General features: G+C 36.5%; 1 protein-coding gene across 2 annotated transcripts in view; it reads right to left on the reverse strand.

The window, feature by feature from the left end:
- The window catches only part of KLHL5 (kelch like family member 5), a 77719-nt gene that overhangs the window by 14043 nt on the left and 42159 nt on the right, over nt 1-21517 (reverse strand). For both annotated transcript variants that reach the window (XM_059067069.2, XM_067036275.1), the window contains exons 5-8: nt 20720-20932; nt 11743-11929; nt 4400-4624; nt 488-650 (exon numbers count right to left, since the gene is read on the reverse strand). In XM_059067069.2, coding sequence (XP_058923052.1) covers nt 488-650; nt 4400-4624; nt 11743-11929; nt 20720-20932 — 788 coding nt within the window. The remainder of the gene's footprint in view (nt 1-487; nt 651-4399; nt 4625-11742; nt 11930-20719; nt 20933-21517) is intronic.

A 21517-nucleotide genomic window follows, 5' to 3' on the forward strand; every position in this document is an offset into this window, starting at 1 on the left:
TATTTGAGTGGTGGCTCTATGCAAATCTTACTCTATTTAGAGCAGATAAGAAGCAAGAAAGCACCTCTTTCTAAATGCATTCTAGTTTTCAGCAGTTTACCAAGATAAGAAGGAAGTAAAAGTAAGGAAAAATCAGTAGAAGAAATGGAAAGAATTATTTAGGGAAACATGAGAGAGACCATACAACTTTTAAAAGACCATATACTTTAAAAGCTATATGAACCACCAGATTCTGACTACATTGAATATTCATATAAAATTTATTCACTCAAAATGATAACTAGAAATTTATAATATCTGCACATTAGAATAAAAGACTAACAATGTTGAGCCATTTATATTTAGAGCTATTATAAAAAGAGACTATTTTAAATGTTTGTTTACATCACTCAGAGTATTTCTCTCATGATTTCTATATATCTTTAAGTTGGACAAGATATAGCTTAATACATTTGTGTTTTAAGTGGAACCTTAAATATTTCCTTACTTTCCACTTAGTACTGCCACACCTACTGTGCTTCTTGGAGTGGACATAGTGGCAACAAAATTCCACTGGCGAGCCTGAGGGTCCCATCTTTCCACTGTATTCAGATAGCTCCAACCATCATGCCCTCCTACTGCATACATAGGACCTTCCAATACAGCCACACCTACAAGGAGACAGGAAAGAAGCAATGACTTAAAAATCTTTTAACTGAAGTGTAAGTACAATGAACCCTTAACATGCAAATTTAACGAGGCAAAAATTTATGATAAAGATATCTGGCTTCCTCATAGCTCTTCTTGGTAGACAGGTGGGTGGGTGAGGGGGAGCAATAGCACTGCAGCCCTTGAAAGTTTCAGAGGCAGTATTTTGAGGTCCAACAGGGGAAAGGTATTTTAAAAAAATACAAGATGCACACATTGCCATATTTAAAACATTTTTCAATCATTTGGATTTATAATATATTAGAAAACAGCAATTTTATTCTTTTCTCCCTTTAATTCAAATTCATGAGATTTTGCTGTAGATTTGATACCACAATCTATTGGTGTGTTTCATCGCGAGGGAACCAAGCCAAATTTCATTTGTTCATTTATTCAACAGAGCTATTGAACTTCTACTAAGTGTCAGGCACTTAGTAGAACATAATAGATAAAGGCTCTGCCCTGATGGACCTAATATTTTATTTTATTTTAATCATTTATTTATTTATTTTTGGCTGCTTTGGGTCTTCGTTACTGCACGCAGGCTTCCTCTAGTTGCGGAGAGTGGGGGCCACTCCTCTTTGCAGTGCACGGTCCTCTCACTGTGGTGGCCTCTCTTGCTGTGGAGCACAGGCTCCAGGTATGCGGGCTTCAGCAGCTCTGGCTTGCGGGCTCCAGAGCACAGGCTCAGCAGTTGTGGTGCACAGGCCTAGCTGCTCCGTGGCATGTGGGTTCTTCCTGGGCCAGGGCTCGAACCCATGTCCCCCACACTGGCAGGCAGATTCTTAACCACTGCGCCACCAGGGAAGCCCCGACCTACCATTTTAGTTAGGAAACAGATACAATGTATATCTCAGGCACTGATAAGTGCTAACAAGAAAAAAAAGTAGCGGGACTTCCCTGGTGGCGCAGTGGTTAAGAATCTGCCTGCCAATGCGGGGCAGAAGCCACCATAATGGGAAGCCACTGTAATGGGAAGCCCGTTCACCACAACGAAGAGTAGCCCCCACTTGCCATAACTAGAGAAAGCCCTCGTGCAGCAACAAAGACCCAACAGACAAATAAATAAATATATCTTTAAAAAAATTTTTAAAAAGAAAAAAAAAGGAGCAAAGTAAAAGAGTAGAGAGGATCAAGGGAGACCTCTCAGATAAAGTGACATTTGAACAAAAATGTGAATGAAGTTAGGAAACCAGACATGAAGGTATCTGGGGGAGAAGAAGGTGAGATAAAGAGAACAGTATGTACAAAGGCCCTGAGGCATGCTTAGTGTGTCTGTGGTACATACAGCGAGGAGGCCAGTTGGCTGTGGAGGGTGAGTAAGGGGGAGGGCATAGGAGATGAGAGGAAGGGTGGAGTCAAATCACATGGTGGTCGGGACTATTGTATGGACTTTGCATTTTATTCTAAATGAGATGGAAAGCCAGCAGAGGGTTTTGAGAAGAGGTATGACATGATCATAGTCAGGTGAGATATAAATATGTATCACTTGAAGGCCAAAACACAAATATTGTGATACGAAGACATTTACTTTTGTGAAATCATGGCCAGATGACACAAATAGTCACCATTCATGTATGACCAAAACCAACATATCATTCCACTCATTTGTGTCCTGCCAGTACTGGCTATAGGAGATCTACCTATCTATCTATCTATCTATCTATCTATCTATCTATCTATCTATCTATTCCAATTATATATAATACATATTCAATTATATATATGTGTGAGTGTAATTAAGTAATTTAAAATTTACTTAAGTAAAGATTTCTTTTATAAGTTCAAATTTAAAACATTATTTATTATAAGGTAAATTAGTTACAATAAAGCTGTTTTGAATGACACAAAAATGGAAATAAAGGCTTAAAGAAGACACTTTGAGTGATATGATCATTCTCCTCTGAACTTGCTGCAGTTCAATAAAGTCTTTTGTATGGTACCTAGAACTAATGATAGTATTCCATGCACAGTCTCATCTGCACAAGACATAGCTGGATCATGGGCATTCTCATTCTATGTAATACTATATCTATAAGATTTACCTTAAGTTAGAATTGATTTTCTTTTCCCCATAGTAGGGGAAACTTTGCAGTTGAACCACACTTTTGACCCTGTATTTTATGGTCAACACAAATTTGTTAAGTCCTGTTCATGTTGCTTTTAAGATGTATCTTCCCATTCTGTGCCTACGTAATAGTTGACTTTATGGACTCAAGAGTAATGTATTATGGTTTTCTTTGTTAAATTTCATATAGTTAATTTTAAGCTCTTCTCTCAGTACCTTAGCCCCAACTGTCTGGTTTTACTCACTTACCTAACTTGAAATTTAAGATCATCTTTCATTGAAACCTAAATGCAACCAGTAGAATCCCTACCTCTTTGGTTTTTTGCTGTACCCACTACCATACCAATCTTCATGCCTAGATATTTTTCATTGGCCTTTTGGGCAACTTCTACTGTGGTGCTCAGTATTAATAAATTGAGTATAGTAGAAACCTATGCTATGCAAACTCAACTATCCTTTCACTGCTACTCATTCATCTTTTAATTCATCTTTTATGATAACCTATCAAATTCTTTATTGCGACTATTTTAAACATTTTCCAAATTGTGATAAATTGACGATATGGTCACATATTCTTCCTTTCCCAGAATACATGCTTATTTTCAATGTGATTCTTGTAGGTCCTCCCATCAAGAGGAGGAGGCTATTTCTCTATCCTTTGAATCTGGGCTTGGCCATGTGACTTGTTTTGGCCAATGGGATGTTAGCAAACATGAGGCAAGCAGAAGCTTGAAAAGTGTTTGTGCATTGGAGCATGCCTTCTCTTCCTGCTTTTGAAACCCTGTAACTGCCACCATGTGCAGAAGCCTGGGCTAGCCTGAATGATTAGCATCATATAGCCCAGTTGCCTCTGCTGCCCAGGCTGACAGCCTGTCTACCAGTACACACGTGAGTGAGGCCATTCTAGATCAACTAGCCAACCAGCCTGCCTGCCCAACCTAGATTCATGAGAAAACCCAGCAGAAATCTTCTAAGACAGTCCAGACCAGAAGAACTTCCCAGCTGATACACAGATCCATGAGCCAAATAAATGGTTCTTGGTTTAAGCCTCCAAGTTTTGAAGTGGCTTGTTATGCAGCAAAATCTGGATGATACACATACACTGCAAGCCTCATCTTCCTCATCTTTGTATATCTACAGAACACAGAGCATGGCATATAGCACACACTAATCAATATCTGCTCAGTGAATTATTGAATTAAAGAATAAAAAGCCTCTATCATTACATTCTCTGTGCCACCTCAAAATTTTTCTGTGTCATACTCATTTCTGCTTAAAAACTAAGGGATATAGATGAAAAACAATAATGCTAAAGGTTTTTAAATAAGTATGCATTTCAATTAGGTTAGATAACACTAATTGTCAACATAGAACCCACATGTCAAAAGGTGGCTTGTCAGTCCATCGTGGTATACCACAATAAATATTCACGTTTTCACTTGTGTTGGTTGCACAATATACATTTATGTACAGGCTTGTTTTCTCTGCTTCTGCTTCTCAGATGACAGGGAGCATGTGCAGGAACGCTTGGTGACTGCTGTTGGCCCAGCAGCTGCCACACTGCTCTTCTGCCTGGTAAAGAATATGAAAATGCCATGCAAGCCTAAGGTATGACCTTATGAACGAATCTGCAGTTATGCTTACCAAGGCCATGCCTATGTGTAGACATAGGAGGCATCACACTCCAAGTTTTTGTTTTGGGGTTGTAGCATTCTACAGTATTCAAAGTCTTCAGTCCATCTCTTCCTCCAACCACATACAGTTTGTCATCTAACACCGCAACGCCGAACTGCAGCCTCCTCCCATTCATATTGGCTACAGGAGTCCACATATTCGTACGGAGATCATATTTTTCAATGCTTGTTGCTCCTTAATAGTGATAGATAGAAGTTAGGCAAATAAAAAGCTCACCATGCTGGAGTGTTTTATGAAATTAGACATACAAAAGTATATTATTAGCAGTGACAGTAATACATTTAATATATTATAATAAGCCCCTGCATGAGCTCATCCTTGCTTGTACCTCTGTCCTCATCTCCTATTATTCTCTAGTACCAGAGTACACCTGGCTCTGGTACTAAGAGGTCAAATGAGGAAGGATTATCTGTCAAAGGGGGCTGAGTAGCAACAGCCAGAAGTGGGAGGAAAGCAGGGTAGTTTAGCACCATAGAAGCCAAAGTAAAAAAGTGTATAGCTGGGCTTCCCTGGTGGCGCAGTGGTTGAGAATCCGCCTGCCGATGCAGGGGATACGGGTTCGTGCCCCGTCCGGGAGGATCCCACGTGCCGCGGAGCGGCTGGGCCCGTAAGCCATGGCCGCTGGGCCTGCGCATCCGGAGCCTGTGCCCCGCAACGGGAGAGGCCACGGCAGTGAGAGGCCCGCATACCACCAAAAAAAAAAAAAAAAAAAAAAAAAAAAGTGTATAGCTGCTGAGAGTATCAAGTAAGATGAAGACTAAAAAGTACGAGTGGTTTTAGCTGCATGGAGGTCACTGATGACTTTAGGCAGGGTCCCTTTCTTGAGCAGTTAAGACATGATTGGCAGGTGAGGAAATGGAGAGAGTGAGCATAGATTATTCCTCTAAGAAGTTTGGCTACAAAAAGGAAGAGAGAGATAAGAATTACTCAGTGGGTTGAGGGAGGTTTCGTTTTGTTTTGCTTTTAAAAGTGGAAAAACTTGAGTCAATGGGAAGGATCTAGTTGTGGGGAAGGAAGCTGAAAATACAGGAGATGAAGGGATCCTCATTAATGGTGGGAGGTTCCTTACGGGGCAGGAAAGGGCAGTATCAGGGCACAGGGGAGGGGCTTTCATAGGAGGAGGAGAGGATACACACTCTACTGCAACCAGGAAGGACAAGAGCATAAGTGTGCATCAAGTGCTTTGGGAGCTATGAGAGTGGAAAGTTTAGGGAATAACTGCTGGACAGTGTCTACATATTTTTAAGAATTAGAAGAGCCAAGGAACTCTTTTGTTTTCTTTATGAGGTAAGAATAGTGGAATTAAGAAAAAAAAGACCCACTCCTCTAAAACAAACACACACCCAACCCCCAGGTATGAAGAGTTCAATCAGTATCTACTTTACTTCTCTCTTCTAAGCCTCTAATACAACATGCTATAAGTGCTATTCTTATAAAATTACAATCAAGACAGACATTTATTCTAAAGTATTTGCTACAATTAGGTCACCAGAGCACAGACACTATTGATATCTCCTAAAATTTAGAAATAGTTTTGCCATATATATATATGGCAAGAAACCTTTGAAGGTTTATATATATGTGTGTGTGTATATATATGCATATATATAAAATATATTTTTCTTATATATTTGAGTTTTATTATTTTTTATTTACTTTACAAAAATCTTAAGTTATTTGCAATAAATAGCAAGTCTCTTTCCATCTTTGCATTCTCAGTGGCATATAATAGACTCCAGAAGCTGTTCAAAAATATTTTTGAGGACTTCCCTGGTGCCGCAGTGGTTAAGAATCCGCCTGCCAATGCAGGGGACATGGGTTCGAGCCCTGGTCCGGGAAGATCCCACATGCGGTGGAGCAACTAAGCCCGCATGCCACAACTACGGAGCCTGCGCTCTAGAGCCCATGAGACACAACTAGTGAGCCTGCGTGCTGCGACTACGGAAGCCCGTGTGCCTAGAGCCTGTGCTCTGAAACAAGAGAAGCCACCGCAACGAGGAGCCTGCGCACCACAACGAAGAACGCCCGTGCACGGCAACGAAGACCCAACACAGCCAAAAATAAATAAATAAGTAAATTTAAATATATATATATATTTGAATTTGAATAACATTCTTTGTAATTTTTAGCTTTAATGAGATTTTACTCATACACTCAGATTATTTTATGTAATAGTATACTTGAATCATCACTCTAAACTTGAACTTAAAAACTTCTTCCTTCCTCAAATAAAAAGGCATTGCTAATCATCTCTCTTCACTAATGAATTTAAAGATTTTTAATTTGAATTTTAAATTATTCCTTTTAGATCTAGTTCACTAAGCAGTATCGTAGTCTTATGAACTAGTAACTAAAAATTCTTTTGCTAATATCAAACATAATTCTTAAAAACATAAGATTTTAAAATACAGTCTAAAACATATATCTTAAAAAATATATCTCCAAGTAACAAAATATTAGTAATTGCAAAATCCTATGTAAAAGCTTAGAACTTCCCTAATTTACACTGAAGGATTAACCTTTAAAAAAAGTAACCACAGGGCTTCCCTTCCCTGGTGGCGCAGTGGTTTAGAGTCCGCCTGCCAATGCAGGGGACACGGATTCGTGACCCGGTCTGGGAGGATCCCACATGCCGCGGAGCGACTGGGCCCGTGAGCCATGGCCGCTGAGCTGGCGCGTCCGGAGCCTGTGCTCCGCAACGGGAGAGGCCACAACAGTGAGAGGCCCGCGTACCGCAAAAAAAAAAAAAAAAAGTAACCATAAATACATTCTGACATTTTTTTAGTGATTATTTAGAACCATTACTGGCTTATTTGCTGGAGTCTATACTAATCAGATATATGAAGGGACCAAGAACCCAATAATCAGACTCCCATCCAACTGATGCAAATTGCTCTTCATTATGAAGATGCTGGGATTAAGATAAATTAAGGCCTGGGAAGATAGCTTGAATAGGATAGAACCTCAGTATTTGATGATTAAGAAAGACTTAGAAATAAAGTTGGTCAAGTAGCAAAGGTCAGATAACAGAAAGTCTTGAAACCTAGAAAGAGGAATTTATAACTTATTAGTAAGAAATAAAGATTGCTGGAGTTTCTGAGCAGAGTAATGGCATGTTAACAAAAAAGTTAACATGAGAGTTAAGTAGTCAAAATGCCTGTCTGAATCCTGATTCCACCACTAATTAGCTGTGTGATCCTAGGAAAGTTATTTAACTTCTCTAAGTCTCAGTATCCTCCTCTGTAAAAGAGGGCAATAATAACATTCAGCTTTGAGAGTTGCTAGGAAGATGAAATGAAATAATGTCGGTCAAGTGCTTAGCATAATGCCTGGCATCTATTAACAATATAATGAATGCTATTCCCACAAAATAAACATGATCAAAATTTGTGGGCTGATAGAAGGCTAACTGGAATTAGCAAGACAGCAGTGGAAATTTGGAAGAATAAGAGTCATTTGAAAGAAGTCACTTGGTGACTGTCAGAGTTGAAATTTGAGAGAGAGAAAGGGAGAGAGGAGATATGTATTGTTTACTTGGCTACTTAGTATATGAGTTTCCTTCCCATGTTTGGGGAATTTTCCACTGTATGCATGACCTTGATGGGAGGCAGAAGCCTATCTTCCAGAAAACTAAGAAGACAGATATTCTCTTTGTCCTTGGAATTTTAGGGCCCAGGACTCACCTAAAGCTAGTCAAATGGATGCCTGCACCAGAATTTAAAATCTAAAGCAGGAATTATAAAGAAGCAGGGACAATGGATGTAGTCCTACCCATTTCTCAATAGCCTTCCAAAAAATTCCCTATTTGCTTAAATGAGCTAGAGTTGATGTCCACCAAGAGCACCGAACTATGATCCCAAGTTCTCAAGTCTGGGAGACATGGTCATAGAAGACTTGGATACATGAAGCTTGAGGTGAAAGCCAAACATCAAATAGATATTTTACACAAGTTGGAAACATGATAATAAAATCAAAGTGCAAAACTTATATGTAGAATTTAAAATATGACACAAATGAGCTTATCTGTGCAACAGAAACAGACTCACAGATGTAGAGAACAGACCTGTGGTTGCCAAGGGAGGGGAGGTGGGGGAGGGATGGATTGGGAGTTTGGGATTAGCAGATGCAAACTATTATATATAGAATGGATAAAAACAAGGTCCTACTATAGCACAGGGAACTGTATTCAATATCCTGTGATAAACCATCATGGAAAAGAATATGGAAAAGGATGTATATATATGTATAACTGAATCACTGCTGTACAGCAAAAATTAATACAACACTGTAAATCAACCTACTTCAGTAAAATAAATTTAAAAAAAATCAAAGTGCGAGACTATAATTAATACAGAGATAACAGTTACAGCCTTGAAAAAGAGAGGGGAAGATAGAGGGGAAGTGGAAGTGCTAGTAATGACTACAAAGCCAAGCACCAGTTCCAGGCACATAGTGGATACTTAATAAGTATTTGCAGATCGATTATCTGGACAGTGGAGATCTCCAAAAATGTTCAAATACTTAAACTATAACTCCAATCAGTTATTTTACTTTGCCTATCTCTGTAACATTCAGTCATCAAGCCTATATTTAGAACTTAAGCATCTATACGTACATAGTACTATGTTATATGCTATGTGCGATAATAGCTATATTTATATCTGTATCTGTTTCTGTGAACCTAAAAGTTAAATAACAATGTAAGATTTTCAATGAGAGCTCATATTTTTATATTCTTTTGAGATGTCACATAGAAGAGAAACCTTTAGATGTGATCACTGCATCAAGTGCTTTAGTCATACAAGTAATACAAGAGATGGCAGAGGACAATCTTCCTTCATTTGACCAATACTTACTGATGCCGTCTATGTACGAGGCACTGTTCTGTAAATATATTAGTGAACAAAAAAAATCCGTGCTTTCCTGGAGCTTATTTGAGGGAAGGAGGTAGACAGACCATAAACAAATGTAAGAGGTGCCATGAAGAAACATGAAGTAGACTAAGGAGAAACTGATAAGCAAGATTAGAAAGTGATGGGCAAGAGGCTGCTATTGAATGGTCATGGAAATCCTCTTTGGTAAACTGGCGTTTGAGAGGAGATCTGAGTGAAGAATTTCTGCTAGGCATTCTGATATCAGGGCATAGAGCATCCTAGTGAGAGGAAACAGCTAATGCAACACCCCTGATATGGGAGACCGAACAGGGAGGCAAATACGGCTGAAACAGAAGGATGGAGGGGAGAAGTAGAATGAGCTGAGTGAGATCAGAGAGGTAGCCAGAAGTCAGAGGTTTTGTCAAGGGATAGCAGATTATTAGTACTAGGAATTCAGAGGAAGAGGAGATCAATGTATATTGAGAAATAATACACAGAAACCTCTTAGCACAATACCTGGCACTGAGTAGGCACTGTGTATAGTGTTTGTTGCTATTATTGCTATGAGTAACAAATGCTGCAAGAAGAGTACAAAGAATTTCCAGATACTCTTGATCCAGATCTCGCACATATTTATAATTTACATTTGCTTTCTATGTAAGTATACATGTATGCATGTATATAAGTTTTATGTATGTATGAGTTTTTTTCTGAACTATTTCAGAGTAAGTTGCCCAAAAGATGCCTCTGTACCCGTAGATATTTCAGTGTATCTTTCTTCTTTTGTAAGAAATCCTCTTACAAAACCACAATACAATCATCAAAATTTGGAAATTAACATTTATACAATGCTGTTACCTAATCTACTGACCTTACTTGGATTTTATCATTTGTCTCAATTATGTCCTTCATAGCAAAAGAAAATCCAAGATGATGTATTATAATAGCTGTCATGCCTCTTTAGTCTCTTGTAATCTGAGACAATTCCTAAATCTGTTTGTATTTCGTGATGTTGACATTTTGGAATACTTCAGACAAGTTATTTTGTAGACTGTCTCTCAACCTGAATTTGTCTTTTTCTCATGATTAAGTCCAGATTATATACTTTTGGCAAGAATGCCACAGATGTGCAGCTGAGTTCTCAGTGCATCATATAAGCACAGGCTGCTAGTCAGTCTCATTACTGGCAATACAACTTTTGATTATTTGGTTAAGGTGCTGTGTGTCAGGTTTCTCCACTGTAAAGACACCATTTTATGCTTAACTAGTAAGTAAATGGTTGGGAGATACTTTGAGACTAAAGATCCTGCTCTTAGACTTTCGCCTACTAGTCTTACAGAATTAATGGTTATTGACTGAATTACTTATAAAAATGATGATTGCCAAATGATGAGTTTTCTAATCCCATCTTTGCTTCTATGTTTTAATTAGTTGGCACTCTACTGTAAGGAAAAGCATTCCTTCTCCCTCCTTTGTTTGTATCAGTATGAATTCATGAATACTTATTTATAATCTTTTACTATCATTGTTTATTTTGATGCTGAAATTATCCCAGGTTTGGACAGTGGTAGCCCCTACAAATTGCCTCCTGTATCTCTTGACCTGTCTCCATTATTCTTTGAGCACTTCCTTACTTTCTGGCACTACAAGTTGTTCTAGGCTATCTTGTACTTTTCCTACCCCAGGGCTAGAACCAGCCATTTCTCCAAGGAGCTCTTTGGCCATATTTACTAATAAATAAAATTCATTTTGTTCTGTACTTTTTGTAACGATACATGCACCCCAGTGTTCAATGCAGCACTATTTACAATAGCTAAGACATGGAAGCAACCTAAACGTCCATCAAAAGATGAATGGATAAAGATGATGTGGTACATATATACAATGGAATACTACTCAGCCATAAAAAAGAACAAAATAATGCCATTTGCAGCAACATGGATGGACCTAGAGATTGTCATACTGAGTAAAGTCAGTCAGATAGAGAAAGACAAATATTGTATGACATCACTTATATGTGGAATCTTAAAAAAATGGTACAAATGAACTTACTTACAAAACAGAAATAGAGTTACAAATGTAGAAAACAATCTTATGGTTAACAGAGTGAAAAGGGGAGAGGGATAAATTGGGAGACTGAGATTGATATATACACACTACTATATATAAAATAGATAACTAATAAGGACCTACCTACTGTATAGCACAGGGAACTCTACTCAATACTCTGTAATGACTATTATTCTTTTCTCTATATGGGAAAAGAATCAATAAAAAGAGTGGATATATGTATATGTATAGGTGAATCACTCTGCTGTATACCTGAAACTAACATAACATTGTAAATCAACTATACTTCAATAAAAAATTTTAAAATATTCATTTTTCCATTCCTTCAAATAAAAGATTATTTAATACCTTTCGTTGAATCCATTCCTCCAACTGCAAATAATGTACCAACAGTTGACTTCCTAGGTTTTGTCCGAGGACTCTGTAACATGGGCCGTCTCTCTGGTAGTAGGTGATACTTCATTGCTTCCATAATTAGTTTCTGACATTCTATATCATCTCGAAAAAGTGCATTATTTTCCATGTCTGCTAGGAACTAGAAGAAATAGTGAGTATGTGTATTGAATGACCAAGAAAATAGTAAGGTTGAAGGAATAAACTAGTTCACAAATGGAAATGATCTCATTAAAAAAAAAAATCCAAGGGACTTTCCTGGTGGTCCAGTGGTAGAGAATCTGTCTTCCAATGTAGGGAACGTGGGTTCTATTCCTGGTCAGGGAACTAAGATCCCACATGCCGTGGGGCAACTAAGCCCGCGTGCTACAACTACTGAGCTTGCGTGAGCCTCAACTAGAGAGTCTGCATGCTGCAAACTACAGAGCCCACATACCCTGGAGCCTGTGCAACACAACTAGAGAGAAGCCTGCACACCACAAGGAAAGATCCTGCATGCCTCAACGAAGATCCTGTGTGCCGCAACTAAGACCCAATGCAGCCAAAAAAATTAAAATAAATAAATTTAAAAAAATTTTTTTAAAAGATAAAGAGAAAAGTTTAAAAAAAAATCCAAGTCTGGACATCTATTTTTAACTAAAATATTCAACATTTACAAAATTTACATTTCATTGAAAAACAGAAACTGAGGAGAAGTGGTATGCTTTAAAATCTTAATAGTGCTTATATCTGGGTAGTGGGGAAACTGGTGTTTTAAATAATCTTTCTTTGTATGTTTCTATACTTTCCAGATTTTCTAAAATAAATCATTTTACTCTTTAAGTTAGAAATAGTTTTAACTGAAGAATAATAAGTAGGAGTTGACTACTTAGACTGACCTCTCTAAAGAATGTTCAACCAGCAACCAACAGCAAAAATAAAACTTTCCAATTTTTTTAAGGGGCAAAGAACTCCAAATGGTGATTTATTCTAAATGAATTAAAATTCCTTGTACTTCACTGAATCCTATTTTTTTAACCTATGTAATTTTATGTAAATGCATAAATATGGTCATACCCTGCCTTTTAAAAAATTATTATTTTTTCTTTTTGTACTTGGTTCTCCATCCCCCTCCCTGCCCCTTTATTGCCTTATTTCTTTCATTTAGGATATTGATCCATATGAAATTAATTTTTAAACAGAAGATGAGTTGAGAAATATTTTTTCTTCCAAATGAATAGCTAGTTCTGTACCGGCACCATTTACTAAATAATTCCCTCCATTTCCAACTGAATTGAACCTTGGTCATAAATGGTCTCAGGATTTCTGAGATCTGCTCTTTGATCCTCTAATCTACTTGTCTATTCCTTTTCTAATACTATATTTTATTACAGCATCTTTATGGCATTTCCTGCTTATATGATATAAATCTACCCTCACTATTCATTTTCACAGTTTTCTTGGCTATTTTTGAGTCTTTACTTTCCATATAAACTTAAGACAGATTTATCTAATTCCCCTTCGCCATCTTGATCCTCTTGGCATTCTATTATGAACTGCATTCAATTTATTAATTTTGGGAGAATTTAAATTTCTACGATGCTAAGTCTTTATATTCAAGAAGCCTTTCCACTGTTTATAGCTTTCTTTATATAGGTACTATTATACCTTTTAAAATTAAATATACTAATTTTATATTAAATGTATTAAATAATATATTAAATATATTTTTAAAATTATTTTTATTGCTACTGGAAATGGATTTTTGAATTTCCACTTTACATATCTTTTGTCATTGTATACCTGTATCATAAACTACTACTTTACCACATTCCCTTATCAAACTCTAGCTATTAGGCATATAATCATAATAATCACCAAATAGGGATAGTTACATCTTTTTCTAATATGTATGCCAATTATTTCACTTTTATTTTATTATTGTAGCTGCTAAAACCTTCAAAGTAATGTTAAATAATTATGGTGATATACAGTATCCATTTTTCTGGTTTAAATTGATATGTTTTTAGTGTTTCACTATTTAAGATAATAGTTACTATAGCATTTAGTAATCCATCTTTATTATAGATAGGTTTTTTCTTCTCTCCCTATGTTACTTTAGAGTTTTAAAATTAAGAATGGTTGCTAATTTTTTCCAGTATCTTTTATACATTAATATGATCATATGGCTTTTTCTCCTTGAAGTTACTGATATAATTACCTTGACAGATTTCCTAATACTCAACCATTCTTGTATTCCTAGAAAAGACCTTCCTGGTCATAGTGTATTATCCTTTTGATACACTGTAGGACTGTATTTGATAATATAAGGTACATTTTATATATTTTATAATTCACCATTTCAAGTATACAATTCAATGATTTTTAGTAAATTTACCAAGTTGTGCAACCATTATCATAAAACAGTTTTGGAACATTTTCATTACCCTGATTAGATCCCGCATGTCTGTTTACTGTTAATCTCTGTTCCTATCTCCTGTTCCAAGCACTAATCTGTCTCTGTAGATTTGCCCTTAGGTGTTTTGTATAAAGAGAATCATACAATATGGGGTCTCTTGTATCTTGCTTTTTTCATTTAGCATGTTTTTGAGGTTAATCAATATGTAGCATGTATCACTACTTCATTTCTTTTTACTGTTGAATAATAATTCATTGTATGGATACACATTTTGTCTATACATTCACCAGTTGATGGACAGTTATGTTGTTTCCAGTTTTGCTATTAGTAATAAAGCTGCTAAGAACATTTGTGTGCAAGTCTTTATGTGGATATATGTTTTCATTTCTCTTGGGTATATCCCTAGGAGTAGAATTGCTGGGTCATGTCATAAACTTATGTTAACTTTTTAAGAAAGTGTCAAACTGTTTTCCAAAGTGGCTGCACTATTTATATTCACACCAGCAATCTATGAGGGTTCCTGTTTCTCCAAATTCTCATTATTACTATCTTCTCTTTTTAGCCATTTGAGTGGGTGGGAAATGCAGTTTTACTTTGCAATGCCTTAATGGCTAATAATGTTGAGAGTATGTTCATTTTTTGATAATGGAAGAGAAGGAAGAGTCTCTAACAAAAGTCACTGTAAAATAGTTTGTGGCATTTGGAAACTGAGAACAGCATGCTAAAGGCAAAAAAGCCAAATTAAGACATAAGTCTCAGGACCTATGCCAGAGTATAAATTCTGGTATTAATTATTCTATATTATTCTGTGCACATAAAATATAGTTATACTTGCTAGAGAAGCCATTAATGAATATGCATTGAGTTGGTTCATTTAGATTTATCTTAGTGTTTATATTACTTCTGTTATATATAATTGCTTTAGTCCTTTGTAAAAAAAAATAAATGTGAAAAAAATTATAGAAAGTAAAGTCTTGGAAGACTCAATAGTTACTGCAATATGAAGTAAAATATATTTCTTAGCATGCTGACATTATGTATAATTTTTGAACAAATGGGATTAATTATATTTAAGTAGAGAGATGAAAATAATGGAAGGAAATATGAATCCATTAATCTAAGTATCAGATTAATCAAATGGAAGGTACCAGATATCATTTGGAAAATCATTCAGAAGGCACTATAAAGCACTACAAAATACAGACTCTCATATACTCTTCATTTTAGGTGAATACTATGTACCTTCTCTGCCATAAAAGAATGGCAAATTATTAAAATGGAAACATTTAGAAAATAGAAGAAACATTTTCCATTTGTAAATTTTTATCTTCACTCACATACTTGTTCACTAAATGAATATTTCACTAAAACTGTCCCTTCAACTACTACTAAGAGTGAAAAACAGAATGTGAATGATTTATGAACTCTACAGCCTTTAAAAAGAGTTTTGGTATCCAAAACTTTGTAAAATAAAATACTAAATGTAAAATACTGACTCATTTTACATTTCTGAATTTTAGTAAAAAACAATAATGAGAATTGAGAACAGAATAGTGGAGACCAAGATATTTGTAATACAGGGTAACCATTGGGAACATTAAGAATTTAGGTGTCAAAATCTTTAAAATAATGTCCTAATGCAGTTGACCCTTGAACAACGTGGATACAAAACTCACAGGTCCACTTATACACAGATATTTTTCAGTAGTAAATACCATGGTATTACACAGTCCACTGGTTGAATCCACAGATATAGAGGAACCTCAGATATGGAGGTTATACGTTATACACAGATTAATCCCCATGCTGTTCGAGGGCCAACTGTATTTCTATCACATTATTTAAAATGGGATCAAACAGAAAAGTCTGAAATGCTTTCGAAGGTAAAATAAAACTGCACACACACTTGTCTTCTGGATTATTCAGAATTTTTAAAAAAGCCACACTAAAATGATCGTTTGGATGAGGATTACAATGATATATATGATTTCCTATATCATTTTAAGGAGATACTACAATAAAATTACTACATGTCAGTTGAACTCTTTCTAGTTAGGGTAAATAGAATGTTTCTTATCAATGGAGTAGGGTAAAACCTCATTGAAAAAGGAATTATTTCACAAAAGTAAATTCAGTAACTGGATCTAATGTCAATTAAAAAAATATTAGTCACTTATTTGATAGGCACTAGACTTTTATTTTCATTTTTCATTTTTGTTTTTTATTGAAATATAATTGACAGAGAACATATTAGTTTCAGGTGTACAACATAATGATTTGATATATATATATATATATATATATATATATACACACATATATGAAAATGATCACCACAATAAGTCTAGTTAACATCCACCCCCACAGAGTTACAATTTTTTGGTGTGTGATGAGAACTTTTAAGATCTTAGCAACTTCATCCTTTTCCTATCTTTTAAAATAAAACATTCAGAATACAATCCAACATTTTCTTGATGATTTTAGAGTCTACTTCAATACTTCATCACTTGACAACTCTAAGTCTGCAAACTTGCCCTTTACTTTTAGCAAGGGGAAAAAAAAAAACCCTGCTAGTATCTCTAAATACCATAATGGTGCAATAGAGTATTACCACTGCAGAAAAGAAAAACAGTGCTCCAAGAGGTGTTATTGACTTGTTTAAATTATACAGAGCAGGGGGCTTCCCTGGTGGTGCAGTGGTTGAGAGCCTGCCTGCCGATGCAGGGAACACTGGTTCGTGCCCTGGTCCAGGAAGATCCCACATGCCGCGGAGCGGCTGGGCCCGTGAGCCATAGCTGCTGAGCCTGTGCATCCGGAGCCTGTGCTCCACAACGGGAGAGGCCACAACAGTGAGAGGCCCGCGTAACACACACACACACACACACACACACACACACACACACACACACACACACACACACACACACACACACACAAAAATTATACAGAGCAATGTGGCTTTCATCACTGCTACTCATCAAGCTAAGACAATGGTTCTCAAACTTGAGTGGACATCAGATGCACCTGAGGGCTTATTAAAACACAGCTGGCTTGTGTTTTAATAACCAACCCCAGAGTTTCAGATTCAGTAGGTGTAGACTGGGGGCCTAATAATTTTCATTTTAAACAATTACCCATGTGGTGCTGATCCTATAGTTGGGGATCACACTTTGAGAACCATTGGGCTAATCCAGTGGTTTCTCCATCCTTATCTGTCTTCTCTGTAGCATCTGATGATGTTAAAATTTCCTCCTTCCCTGGTGACACAGTGGTTAAGAATCCTCCTGTCAATGCAGGGGACACGGGTTCGATCCCTGGTCCGGGAAAATCCCACATGTCATGGAACAACTAAGCCTGTGCGCCACAACTACTGAGCCTGTGCTCTAGAGCCTGCGAGCCACAACTACTGAAGCCCATCCGCCTAGAGCCCGTGCTCTGCAACAAGAGAAGCCACCACAATGAGAAGCCCATACACTACAACGAAGAGTAGCTCCCTCTCGCCGCAACTAAAGAAAGCCCACACGGCAACGGAGACCCAATGCAGGCCCCCCCCCAAAAAAATTTCCTCCTTCTAGAACTTGCAATCTCTTTTTAATGGTACTACAAGTATTTAGGCAGGTTTGGGACTACCACTAAATATTAGTAATTCTTAGGGTTCCACCCCTAGTACCCTCATGTTCTCTTTGATCAGTGTCACTCTCTTCCCCTTGGCTTCAACAATAAATAAGTAGTTTTCAAAACTTCCTAGACTCTAAGAGGATTAAAGGTGTCGAGAAGCTCTGGGAACATGGTTCTTCTACTTTCTTCCCCACCTTCAAAATCAGCTCTTCATCCTGTATTCTGTCTTAATCAACAACCTAGTTGCACAAATCAGAATTATTCTGGACCCTTCTTTTTTTTTTTTTTTTTACCCCGCACCATTCAGAGTTGGTCATTAAGTTGCATCAGTTCTACCTTCTAAATAGCTCTTGATTCTGGTAATTAATTTCTCTACCTCCACTTCCAGAAAGTGATTAATTCACTGGTCTGAATCCAATAGCCTTCCTAGTGTATTTCTACTTTGACTCCTCCAATCCATTCTCTGCAATGCAGTTATAGGATCTTTCTAAACTAAAAGGACAATTATGCCATTCCCTACTTAAAACTCTTTAGTGCTTCCTCACTGCTTTTAGGATTAAATCCAAACTCCTTGGCATGACTGAGTTCCTTCATGATCTGGTCTGTTTACCTCTCCAGCCTCATCTCTCAACATTGCCCTTTTATTTCTGTACTCTAGCCATGCAAGCTATCTTCAAATTCCAGAACACGATATATTTGCTCATGGCTCTATAACTAGAAGCCCTTCTTCCCTGGGCTATTATGCCCATTCTTTTGGGTGGCGAACTCAGCCTGCAAACTGACTGACACTTCAGAGGTTCTCCTAGCTTCCCCACCGTCGGCCACTCCAATTATTTTCATAATACCATATTTATGTATAGATCACAGCCTTCATCTCATTATATTGTAATTACTGATTTATTTTTTAATCTATTTCTTCCTCCACCTGATGTCCCTCCCCCCACCTCGCAAATTTGCACAAAGTACATTCAAAAGGCAGAATAGTTCAGTGGAAAAGGCACAGAACTTTATTTGGGTTCAAGTCCTACCTCTGTCTCATAACACTAACATATGACGTTAGCCAAGTAACAAAGCCAAAGAAAACTACAACGCAGAAGGGATTTATGCAATCACTCTGCGATTCTGCGCATATGGTTTTACTTTTTTGGTCTGTTACTTCATTTGTACAACAGGTGTTAGACTAAATGTTCTCCAAAGTGCCTTTCAACTCTAAGATCTTATGGCTACGATTATCAGCAGTATCCTGGATAAAAGAAATTTTAAAGATCTCTTAGAGTCATGCAAATATAGTATTATAAATATTTGAAGCTACAGTACTGAAGTAAATTGTCAGGTTACTTAATTGCACCGATTCTTTTCATTGTCAGGTTACTTAATTGCACAGATTCTTTTCAAAGTCCACTAGGATTTTTCAGATTTTATTTCTTTCATTTAGAAAAGGATAAGAAAAACATTCTGTTGGATATCAGCAAAAATAGTCCTCTCATCTTTAAATCTGATTTTAAGAGAAATGTTTTATGATGTTATTGTTCCTGAATTGTCATCAGTTCATGTAGTTTCACTCCTATAAATTCATACAATATTCTATCTGTGAAGAGTGGTCTTTCTTATGAAGCATCAGCACTGATTTTTGTTTCTATAAGGTAGAGAACAAACAGTAACTTTTGCTCACAACAGATGGAAATAATATATAATGCTCAAGATAAATACAAATAAAATAAAACTCATGGCACTTTAAACAACAACAACAAAAAATCTGATCTCAAGCAGTAACAGCTCATTCTTTCTTTACTTTCAAGGACTCTATTTAAGGCCTCAAAATAAGTAGCAAAGTATGCAGAGGAAATTTTTGTATATTCCAGCTGAAATTGTAAAAAGGGGAAACCATGCATGTAAATATGTTACTGATTGCTTTGAATATACCAACTAGATATCTCTCAATTCTAAAATAATGATAATAATGATACTAATATTATTTATAAGACATTTTATTTCACAGAGCACTTTTCTGATGCCCATAAAAATCCTGTGAGACAGAAAGGATGTTATCTCCATTTGACAGATGAAGAAACTGAGGTATGTGAATTTCCCAAGTCACAGAGTTTTAGGATGTCAGAGCCAGAACTATTAACATGTTGTTAATTTATACACCACCAGAATCCAGCATTTAGTGAATACTTAATAACTGTGTGGCAAATGAATTAATCTAAATTTTCTGGTTCCTAGAGTCCAGTGTTTCTTTCATTAGCAGCTTTATTAATTATTCAGTTGCTAGGATAGGTCTGCAGCTGAGTCAAATAAAATTACAACCTCAAAGCAACAATGTTACTTAATGGATGCAATTTAGATAGTCAGACCTTCTGGGTTGAAAACAAACAGAATTTTTTTTTGCTATCTTTTCACCTTAACATTTCATAGGGATATATATATAAAATAATCATATTGAATAGAGTAAATAAGCTCATATTAATGTAATTAATAGATAAGCTCATATTAGTGTAATTAGCATAAAGTGAATACAGTAGTCCCTCAGTATTCTGGGGACAGGTGGTTGGTTCCAGGATTTGTGTGGATACAACATTTCACCTCAAATATGTAGTATTTGCAGATAACCTCTGCAGTCTCCTGTATACTTTAAATCATCTCTGGATTACCTACAATATCAAATACAATGCAAACGCTATGTAAATAGTTGTAAATGCAACGTAAACGTTATGTAATAGTTGCTGGTACAGGACAGCTTCAAGTTTTGCATTTTGGAATTTTCTGGAATTTTTTAAAAAAATATTTTCAATCTACGCTTTCCTGAACTTGAGATGCGGAGCCCACAGATGTGGAAGGCTGACTACACAAAGTCGCAGCAACTACTGTTGTTGAAATTATGACATTGATTTTAAATAATCAAAAATAGTTTACCTGTGGCGCAAGGAGAGGTAGCCTAATATAAGCCAAAAGTTTACTAAGATCTTTCCGTCTCTGTTCCAAATCATGACGGACCCAAGTAAGAAGTGCATTCAATATTGTCTCCTCACTAGGAATGTTCATGTCATCACTGGCCAAGAGCTTTGCAATTTCACTGGCTGGTAATAACACAAATTCCTGGTTTCGAATTACTTCCATGAAATGTTCCTAGAGGGAAAAAGTGCATATAATTGATATTGTTTCTTCTGTCCATCATAGTTTAAAAGAAACTAAACATTTTTTAATTAGATGCCAAAACAGAGTTTATACTTCAGCCCTTCCTTACAATGTATTATTGCTTGCAAGGGAAAAAACACAGCAGAAAATAACATTTAAACTGTAATTATGTTGTTAAAATTCTTATTTCTATATAAGTAGAATTAAAGCGTTGTATCACTTATTACAATTAAAAGATAAATTTGGGACTTTTAGGTATTGCTTTGCTCAAGTTAGGGAATAGTTTTGGCAAGTCTTTCAAAGGAAGATAGAAAAAATGACATAGACACTTTGTATGATTAACATCAAAAGCGAGTTTAGATTTGTGGTGCAGAAGATTTTGGCCAAGAGGGGAGCGAAATACCTGGGTGAGAATGAAGTTATTTCTCTTACCCAGAAATGGCCTCTAGGGTGGCTAAATTTCCCAAGACCATTCTGAACCACAGAAGTCTTCTCAGACTCTGCCTGGGAAGAGAATGTGTCCTTAGAGCTATCCGTGAGCCAAACTGGCCTTTAAAAGTATTTTAATATTACTTA

The sequence above is a fragment of the Kogia breviceps genome, chromosome 6, assembly GCF_026419965.1.
Source record: "Kogia breviceps isolate mKogBre1 chromosome 6, mKogBre1 haplotype 1, whole genome shotgun sequence".
Lineage (NCBI taxonomy): Eukaryota > Metazoa > Chordata > Mammalia > Artiodactyla > Physeteridae > Kogia > Kogia breviceps.